A 10,646-nucleotide genomic window follows, 5' to 3' on the forward strand; every position below is an offset into this window, starting at 1 on the left:
TATGATTAATACCGATATCAATACATTTTTAACTTATAACATGCTTAGTTCAACTTCAAAACATGATGCTTTTGTTTAATTTTTGTCACATGTACGTCCTTTAATCTTTCCAGTTAAATGTTTAAATGACTTAAATGATAAGAGATATTTTTATAAATAAAATATAATTAGCTTTAACTTGACTTTTGAAACTGAATATGTTCTGAGTAACATGAGTTGATACTACTCACATAGTTTTTTTTAATTAACATGAATCAAGCTCGTAGATGTTTCTTTTGTAATATATAAAATTGTTTTGTAGTCATTTCTTCTTTATGATAGTTCTGTTATGTTTCTTGCACTCTCTCGACTATCGTAACGAGCTCTCTTTAATATGTTGTTTTGTCTCGTGTGGTGTACTGCTCTTAGTTGTCTCTATTTGTTTGCTTGTATATTGATATGCTTGGTTGCTACGATCTGCGAGTAGAAGAAGAGTTGTCCGTAAGTGTCGGAGGCCGGAAGCTACAAAAGAGAGGACCGTAGAATTTCTATAAGCAGTTGCCTTGAGTGGAAAGCAGGTGTAAAAGGCAAGTATAGCATGGGATCATCCTTGTTTCCTATCAACTTTAATACATTTAATTCATATTGCTAGTGTCACCTTGATAGGGATTCCCTAGAATTGAACTTATACCTTGTCTCCTATGGGATATGCATTGGATAGCTTTGCTAGTGCTCAACTAAACCATGATCTTACTTGACTAATGGTATATGAAATAAACATTAAAATATAACTTTTTAGTAACTTGGAAAAAGGGGGCTAGAGTGTTTAGCTACTTTCTAAATGCTTCAGATTCCTCTTCCTAAGGACTTATCTGTAAGCGAACATCCAGGACTTATAGTACAACTGTGAGGGCTACATGGCTCTGGCTTTAGCTTAGTATGAGGACCTTTTCTAGCTTGTTAGAGGTTACCTTTATGGCGTAAGAATAGCTTGCCGAATCGGGTATAGGACAACTTCTACTCTTATGTGTATAGCCATGATGGGGGTTCCTATATCTATTTGCCGAGTGAATCTAATGGCCCTAACTTATTAGCGAACCTTTGAAAGGCTTCATAGTGAACCCTGCCTGCTCACCTTAAAAGTGTTTTGGGAGTTATAAACCCGGGCATATGGGTATAACGACTCATAGTGAAAGTGTACAACCTCTGCAGAGGGTAAAACTGATATATCCCTTGGACCCTTATAGAATAGATGATGTACACTAAAGATACTGATGATACAGATACTCACTATAATTATTGTTTTTGTTATTCATTATTCATGTTTACCTGATCATGTGTTTACATGGGCTTGTGATAAACTTGTTGCTACTCAAATGTTAAAATCATGAGTCATTAAAAGCTAATCGTAGTTAAACCAGTATCAGTCTTTTGAGCCTCATGAACCCTATGTTATATTTGTTGAGTACGACATGTGCTCACCCTTTGTTATTTCCCCACACCCCCAGACTCTAGAAAAGTTGCTCTAAAGATTAATGGAGTTACGGATGACTTCCCAGAAGACTGATAGAAGTGCTAGGCATATGATACCCCCAGTCAGCTGTTCCTGTGAAGGATGGAGCCTGAAGATTAGCTACCGTCCCGTGATACTCTGATGTAAGTATTAAATATGAGTATATTTTCGTTATATAATAGAGCATTGTCTCTTGATACTATTGTAATTTGTCAGCTTATGTGTGTGATTGATCTCTGGACGCACATAAGATTATGCATCCCATTTTATCCTTAAAATCGGGTGTGACACACTTGTCCACCCTTTTTACCCTAACTGTCTTATCTCTGTCCTTACATTTGACGTCTGTGTATCCAACCCAAAGCATCTTGTACCATAGGGTCCTGTTTGGATTTAAAGAATTTGTGGAGTTTTCGAAAAATATTATGGTTTTGTGAAAACTTTGGTTTTAAAGTGGCATGAAGTGTTTGGATGTAACAAATTTTATGGTTCTGAATGTCATGGTATTGCTAAAATTATAGTCTTTGTGGAGTTTTAAAAATCCCACTCTAAATACTTCTTTTTTCTAAAGCATGGTGTTGCACATCAATAGATTCTAAAACATTAGTTTCTTGATGCTAAGGTTTCTTAATACTACAAAATCCAAACAAGCCATAACCCATTTTCAGCTTTTTATTTTTATTTTTTTTATAAAGGACTACCTCGAAAAGCTAGCGGTGGCAACATGAGTTGGGCACAAACATGGGTGGATATGGATCATGTGCATATCTTCCTTAGCCTAGCTGACCACCATGAGTTGGGCACAAACGCTAGGCACAAAAGGCCATGTAGATGACCAAGAAAAGAGGAGCGCAAAAATAAAGATAATGTGCTAGCTAGCAAACATGTCATATTTAATTAGACAAGCAATTGATCGAACAGGACTATAAAAAAAATCTTTGATTCCTTGGTTCCTGTAGTCCAATCCTAACAAAAACAAAGCTGCTTTCTGTCACAATTATTTTAAGACTAGCAGCAGTTAGTTATATAGCCAAACAAGCTAATGTCACATTACATTAGATGGGTCATCATACCCACTTGTCCTCCCTTTTTACCCTAACTGTCTTATCCCTGTCCCTACATTATTATTTGACATCTGCGTATCCAACCCTTCAGTTATCCTGCAGTACCATATATCATTAACCCCATTTTCGCTTTTATATCAATTTTTTTTATAAAAGACTATCTCGAAAAGCTAGAGTTGGCAACATAGAGAAAGAGGTGGGCAAAAGCAATAAGCTAGTATATATACTTGATTATCATATATGTAAATAAATATATTAACTTATTAACGGCATATATAAATATATTAACTTTAATTTACTACATAATTAACCAAATAGAACCAATTATGATTAAAAGAAACTGCTCCAAGAGAGTGCCGAGAATTGACTGGTGGTCATGTCCAATTGACTTGTCATGCATGATTATTTATTGTAAACTAGGAGGACCTCTATTTTTTTATCAAACTTTGCTGTCAATGCAGCCTGCAAGAACCAAGAAACCGGTGCTGCAGACTGTAGCAGTGGAAATTTAGTGACTGCTATACTTGAACAATTCAGTGACTGAATGCGTGCAGATTTTTTTGCAGGTGGACAATTTATGAGAGGAGGAGAGCAGAGTACAGATGATTTATATTCCCTCCGTATTAAAATAAATACACATCTCCTTTATGAGGAATTATTTTTTAAAAAGTTTGACTAGCTATGTAGAAAATAGTTCCGCTTACGAAAAAAAAGCTATGTAGAAAATAGTTCCAATATTTATATCTCAAAATGATTAGCCATATTATTTCTTTTATAAATTTGATCAAACTAAAAAAATTAACTAAGGGAGACATGCATTTATTTTAGTACGAAATGAGTACATGTTTGCAAGATTGATAGACATAGAGGGTATCTCCCACCCGCTCATTGTAGCAATCATGGCATTTCCCCTCTCTCCAGCATATTGCTGCTTCCACACACATGAGGCCACCACAACAAATAAAAGCACTGCTGCTGTGCTTGCCTATATTGCTTTGCTTTGCCTTGTCTTGCTTGCCCCCACACGCCTCTCTCTCTCTCTCCCCCACCCACCCCCCACCCCCCTCTCTCTCTCTCTCTCTCTCTCTCTCTCTCTCTCAACGCGAAAAGAAAAGAGGAAAGTGGCCGGGATAGCTCAATCTCTCCATCCATTCTCTCCCGGAGCCGCCCTCTCTCTCTCTCAACACATATATACTCGACATACATATATATCAGTAGGATGGATGTGCAAACCTAGCCTGCTGCCTTTCTAGATGCAAACTGAGCTGTACCTGTTGGTCTTCCTCCTCGTTCTTCTTCTTGCTGGTTGCCGGGAGCTGAGATCGAGAGTACTGCTGTTGTTCGCACGGCGAGGCGGCGGCGGCAGTGGGCGGAGACCGATCAGAAGGAATGTCGTCGGCCCAAATCGTGCCGGCTGATCATGTGTGCTATGTGCACTGCAACTTCTGCAACACAGTTCTCGCGGTAAGCTAAGATCTATCTGTCTTGCCTGCTGTGCGGATGATCTCTCTATCTGCTACTTTATTTTTCGTTCTCTCTTTCCCTTTCTCTGCCTCTGTAAATCTGCTTTCAAGATTTATGTGCACTTGTGAAGTGACTGCCCGCCTGGGTGAGCAACCCCACCCTCATCACCACACAATTGTCCTGTTCCATCTTCATAATTTGTTTGTACTCTCTTCCAATTGCTTTTCTATTGCTAGCTGCTTTTGTTGAGACTTGAGAGTCGTCCTTTCTCCCAATTAACCAAAAAGAGCAGTCAATTGGCTTTCTTCATGATCTGCCTCTTATGTCATCTGCTTCTTCAATTTCTTCAAATTTAGTTCCTAATTTTCTCTTTAAAGCTCCCACTTTGTTTGTTCTAATTTTTTTTTGTTTCTCTAGAAAGAAATAGTTTTTATTGTTTGAGGCCAGGTGCATCGGTCGATCAATTTGATGGATATATAATTCAATTTGAATTTGTACTTCTGAAAGTTCTCAAGATTTGTTTGGTTGCTCTGTACACTGTACTTCTATATGTGATATTTCTTGGGGATACACCAAAATTCCTGCATTATCCTCGTGTTGCACCATCTAGAATCCTTTGATTTTAATAACCTGAAACTAGTGGAGAACAGTGTCCACTATACAGAAATCAAAGGCAACTGTAGCAGTGTATATACATGCATGTGCATGAATATTGAATTTTACTTGAATATGCACTATCTTCCAGAAAGGAGTTATATACTCTGCTATTTGGGCATAATTGCAGGCATGCATGTAGAAAGAGGTTTCAAAAACAAGTAAAATATTTAGTTTCTTTTACGTTAAAGTTCTTAATTTGAGTTTACTGAGAGGTCTTCAAGGTTTTCATATACGATTCGTATGTTTACACGTATACAATTTGAATTTTCCTTAATTATCAACATGCAATGATAATAATCACTTTAGTGTTATGAAGCCTCTTTTGAAGTTAATTAAGAGCATATCCCTGCAGTTCCTGCTGCTTTGCTTTATTTCTTATTGCATAAAACCCTTGTCCAGCTCCAAAGAAGAACTTAACAGTGGAAAATCAATTGATTCTAATTAACCGAGCTGCCAAATCATCTTCTATCAGCTGAATTAGGTAGCCAAGTTTTCAAAAGTTATGATTTATGTACAGCACTGCCTTCTGCCCTTCTCTCTACCCCCCTCCCCCCTTCTTCTTCTTTTTGCACTGAAACTAATATCCATCTTCTTTGTTTATTTTACTTTTTCTTCTACCTTATTATCTTAATTCTCCCCTCAATTGATTTCTGATGTACAAAAGTTTGATCAAAGAGAAAAAGGGATTGAGTTATTACTTTATATAGATATATATGCTTGAAATATTCAATACCGGATGAATTCTTTGTAGGCAGTATTCCATTTATACCACATTATGACATCAAGCCTACACCCCCATGCATGCATGGTATTTGAGTAAAATAAGCAGGTAACCTCAGAGTTGATATTAAGCATACAATACACAATTGTGCGTACAGTAATTCAGTGTACAAGTACAACCGACAACGGAACACAGATTAATAGAGTAATAGAGATGGGAATCTTGTTTTTTATCACACAAATGTTTTATTTCCATGTATGTACATATGTCAGCTTGACGATATGTGATTATACTCATATGTGTGGATCAATATGGCCTCTTGTGTATTCTTTCTTGGTTGCAAATAATGCACCACCATTTGCCTCGGCGTAACTAGCTAGCTTTGCACAGATATGCCAAGGTTTAATTTGGTCAAAGCGTCGTTTATAGCTTCTAGTAACCTATTTGTGCTTAAGATTGTGCATGCATCAACTTACCTATGTAGATAACATGGCATACATGTACCATATAAGTGTTTAACTTCTTATTGATTCCATTGATTTAAGCTCAATTGGCATGAAGACATTAAGTTGCAGGCTGAAACACTTCAGTGGTATGTGTAGTGTGATTCCTTGAACAATAATCAGAGCTAACTATATTAATCAGCTAACTAGCTAGCATACGTATATGAGGTAAGCTAAATGATCATGAGAGATGATCATTAGTTCGTACATGAGGTAATACAAAGCTATCAGAAGAAAGAAACCATCCTTTGTGTGCTTCATTAGCTTCATAATGATGTGCATGTGAAGTACTCTAGGGGCCAGCGGCCAGTTTCGGCAATATCTCTGTTTGGAGCATTTGTGAAATGGGCAGGCGGTGTTGTTCATAATTTTAATCTCTTGAGGACGATGCTAATGTGTCTAACTAATTGGGTTTAAACTTTAAATTGTTAAACTTGACTTGAATTCAATAAAACCTAATGGTTATATATATTAGCTTACAAATTCAACTCAACCAATGCTAAGTGTGCTAGCGGCTTGCTGAGAAAGCCCCAACAGATAATTCTGCAAAGATTGCCGTACCAAATTATCTAGTAATAAGCAAGCTAAGTATTCCTCAGAAAATAAAGTATTGGTTAGCTTACTGAAGTTATAGGCTTATTGGACTTCCTGTTAACAAGAAAAGGTGAGAAAATTATAAATCAGATCAAGTAGTAGCACCTTGCACTGTACCGGCCTGACATACCAACTAGCAGCATACATCTATCTGCATGTGAGTTTGTGTTGAAGTGGGTTTGCATGAAGTGTCACTATCTTTGCTTCTTTCCTGTACTGCCTTCACTATTTTATTATTTCTGTGGCCAATGGGCATGCTTGATCTACGAATTATTCAGTTCTACCACTATCTAGGACATCATATCACACACCCTCTCCCTCTCTCTCTCTTGTTAGCATGTGTCTGATCAGGCACATGCACACACACACAGCATGGCAGCTAGCAATCCACCCACCTTGGCCTTTTGTGTGTGTACATCTGCATGGGCTAAACACACCTACATACACAATCATTGTTGCTAGGGGTCATCCACGGACTTTGTTTATTCATTATTTTGGGAGTGAGTGCCCACCCAGAAAGATGGTGAATAGATAATATGAGACTGAGCCATGATTTTAGCCTGGACTATGAGATTGTGTGTGAGATACTCCCAAGAGAGAAAAAGCATGGGAAACAAGAGAACAAAAGTGATCGGCATGCAGGTGTTAGGAAAGTGAGAACCATCAGCAGGCAGCAATAGTAACAAGCGTCAGATAAAAGTCATGTATTGGACCAGCAGCAGCTTGTTGATGTAGCTGCTTAAAGTGACAAACTGACAACAGCAAAAGTAGGGCTAGAAAAGCTACCTGGTGTGAAATCTCACTCCAGTCTTTTTCGATCTACCTTGATCTTTGATTTCATTTATTTCTCATTTTTTTGTTAATGTGTTCATCATAACTCTCTCTCTCTCTCTCTCTCTCTCTCTCTCTCTAGACTCTGTCATATGTTGGTATTCGATTTATGGCTAATCGTACCGTGATTGCAGGTGAGTATCCCGGGGAATAGCATGCTCAACATCGTGACAGTTCGGTGTGGACACTGCACAAATCTACTGTCAGTGAACCTGAGAGCACTGATGCACTCACTCCCAGAACAAGATCAGCTCCAGGTAACAATTGGATACCCACACAAAAAAACATACATATACTGAAAACATCACTGCACAAATTAAATCTACTTCACTGGCAGTGGTTGTTGTTGTTTTTGTTTTCGTTGCTTTCGCTGTTGTTGCTTTTCTGTTGTTTCCCTTGTGTCGTTGTACTGGGAGGGGGGACGAGTCCCCACCTGATATATTAACCACAGAACCGGCCAGAAAGTTGGAGGTGGAGGGCAGTAGCCCTGGCAGCTCTCCTGCTTCGTTCGTTTCAAAACAGATCTACTTCTTTTAATTTTCTGTGTTTTCACTAATAAGTAGCATACGTAGAATTATAGATATCTACTGAAACTTAAAACAATTCATGGCTGAGTTCATATATAATTAAAACTCATGTTAGGTGAAATACAGAAACAGTCGCAATGTCTCTGTACAATACAGTGTCTGAAAAGGATCAGACTGATAAAAGAGGGATCCTATGCATGCGTTGAACGGCTTTCCTGACTATTGATACATAAACAGTGATTAGCCCTGCATTGATCCATGTTGTCGTCTGCGCTAGCTAGTGACGTATCTACAGCATGCCAATACTGCAATCAAACTCGATCTCTAGTAGGGCCCAGTTTGGTTGCCAAATTTTTTTGGCAAAATGGCACTGTACGTTTTCGTTGTTATTTGGCAATTAGTGTCCAATCATAGTCTAATTAGGCTTAAAAGATTCGTCTCGTGGATTTCGTCTAAACTGTGTAATTAGTTTTATTTTTTATTTATATTTAATGCTTCATGCATGTGTTTTCGTATTCGATGTGACGAAAAATCTTGAAAAAATTGGTGTTTTGGGAGGAAACTAAACAGGCCCTAGCTAATTAGCCTGCAATATCTGCTAGCAGAAGCGACGCTACGCAGGCACAAGTCACTTCGATGTCTGTTTCCACAGTGCTACAACGTACAAATCAGGCCGTACGAGCACTGCTACGTTTGGTACATTCTGTCTGGAGAAGAGAAGTTTACAGCATCATGCATGGTCTTGGGGTTTTACTGTTTTAGCTAACTGTAAGTTAGTCCCATTATTGCCACATGCATGACAGGAATTTCGTTAGACTTAGTAATTTGCACCAATGCAAGTACTACTGATAATCTTTTGTGATTAATTAACATGCGTTATACACTTAATTATACTCAGTTAATTTTTTGATTTCTAACAGGAGAACATCAAGGTCCATGGCATCAATGGCACCTTGCATGATCAGTGCGGCCATTTGGAGCTCGGTTCTTCGTCCTCAAAGTTCCGACTTCCAGTGATGTACTCGCCGCAAAACGAGCACCTGCTGCAGGAACAAACACTGAATAATGCTCGTCGTAAGTTGCATATCTTTGTTATTATTTGCACTGACCATGCTTTGGAATCTATATATGGGCATACTTTTTAGCTTAGCATCTACATGCACTCATAAGTCAATACATTTTTATTGCTAAAAAAAAGTAAATACATTTTTACTTAATTAACTTTTTTTTTTCTAATTCTTGCTTGAAATAATAGCTCCAGAGAAGAGGCAACGGGTTCCATCGGCGTATAACAGATTCATCAAGTGAGTTAAACCTTAATTTCCTTATTATGTCCATGGATCTATTGCATGTTATATATAAAAAAAATTGCAAGTTATATATTTTTTCTATGGAGACCTCAACAGCTTATGTTTGATTCAACCAAATAAATTAACATTGTGCGCATACATGTATATTCACGTGCAGGGAAGAGATACGCAGGATCAAGGCGAACAACCCCGACATTAGCCATAGGGAAGCCTTCAGCACAGCAGCCAAGAATGTAAGCATTGTGTGTGTAATCTTCCGTCGTTCTCTATAATAACTACGTGTGTCATTCTAGCTTAATATATAAATTTAACAGAATCAAGGTTTCATTTATCTATGATTGGAACATAACATTCTATGGTTTTCACTTTTGAGTCAATGTTTTACTCTCTGACCTTCACACTGGTCCCCACTACACCTTTTAGTTTAGCACCCTAATATCATCTTCTTTAACTAGAAAGCATGGGTGACTATACTGTCACCACTTGTCAGAAATTTCAAAGAGAGAGGGCGCCTGAACTAATTAACATTAATTATTTTGCATACTGTTGCAGTGGGCACATTATCCAAATATCCATTTTGGTTTAAACTCCGGAAAAGAGGGTGGCAAGAAGCTAGTGGATGAGGCTGTCGCAGCAGCACCGGCTCCGAAGAAGATCCAAGGTTTCTACTGATAGATGTCCGCGCTCATCAATCGTCAACTGGGTGGAAGAATTAATACCACAAATTATAATGTACTGTGAGTAAAGAATTAAGGGGAAATTAAATTATATATTACCTTATACCTTTTTAATGGGTGGAAAACATGTGAAGAGATGTACCGTACATAGTAATAGTGGTGAGTGATAAGTGGGAAAGTGAAGTATACAATCACATGAATCGCTATGCATGCACTTGGTTGAACTGAGAAGGCTTAATAAATCATTTGACCTACCATATTATTACTGTGTGAATTTTGTTTGGAATTATCAAACTATATATCTATCTATCTCACCAAATTAAAGAGAGGAACCGATGATTGTTCGAATGCAGCGTGTGTGTGTGTGTTAGGTTTAGTTTGCAGCTCATGTATACATGACGGGGTACTGGAATGCAATCTCTTTTAATTTTTGTATCGATTGATGAGAGAACAATTTTTCCTTTAGTGCTTCACTATTTTTTTCACATTTAGTGCTGTTTGTCCTTTTCTTTTTTCGAACACACAAGCGGCAATGTGTTGGATTTTGAGAAACAAAACTAGGCACGGTAGCAAAGTATTACTATATATACTCAATGAATGTGTTCGATGTACGTACACTGTCGCATGCCTGACGACAGTGATAACTAGCTAGGGCCGGGCTAATTGCATTAGCAGTAATCATCTTGGCCCTCTTTTCATCTGTTACAGTTTGTGGGATGACTGGACCACAGTCCACAGATTGATAGATATATAGGGCTCGCTTCTGAAGTCTGAATGAGCAGTGCAGGTGCAGCAGCATCATGTTT

General features: G+C 38.0%; 1 protein-coding gene across 1 annotated transcript; it reads left to right on the top strand.

Annotated features, from left to right (window-relative positions):
• Positions 1–3,667: 3,667 nt before the first annotated feature.
• Positions 3,668–10,102, top strand: LOC136508259 (protein YABBY 6-like). The gene is made up of 6 exons (XM_066502908.1): positions 3,668–4,020; positions 7,461–7,583; positions 8,774–8,927; positions 9,109–9,157; positions 9,321–9,396; positions 9,716–10,102. The coding sequence occupies exons 1-6, from the start codon at positions 3,946–3,948 to the stop codon at positions 9,833–9,835; spliced, it is 597 nt and encodes a 198-aa protein (XP_066359005.1). The 5' UTR covers positions 3,668–3,945; the 3' UTR covers positions 9,836–10,102.
• The last annotated feature ends 544 nt before the right edge of the window (positions 10,103–10,646 follow it).

Source organism: Miscanthus floridulus, chromosome 15, assembly GCF_019320115.1.
Source record: "Miscanthus floridulus cultivar M001 chromosome 15, ASM1932011v1, whole genome shotgun sequence".
Lineage (NCBI taxonomy): Eukaryota > Viridiplantae > Streptophyta > Magnoliopsida > Poales > Poaceae > Miscanthus > Miscanthus floridulus.

What these genes read in the sequence shown, in the direction of transcription:
- LOC136508259 (XM_066502908.1), top strand. Translation starts at nt 3,946, where the DNA reads ATGTCGTCGGCCCAAATCGTGCCGGCTGATCATGTGTGCTATGTGCAC. An exon ending in TCTGCAACACAGTTCTCGCG is followed by an intron (nt 4,021 to 7,460) that starts GTAAGCTAAGAT and finishes CCGTGATTGCAG; the next exon opens with GTGAGTATCCCGGGGAATAG. An exon ending in TCAGCACAGCAGCCAAGAAT is followed by an intron (nt 9,397 to 9,715) that starts GTAAGCATTGTG and finishes ATACTGTTGCAG; the next exon opens with TGGGCACATTATCCAAATAT.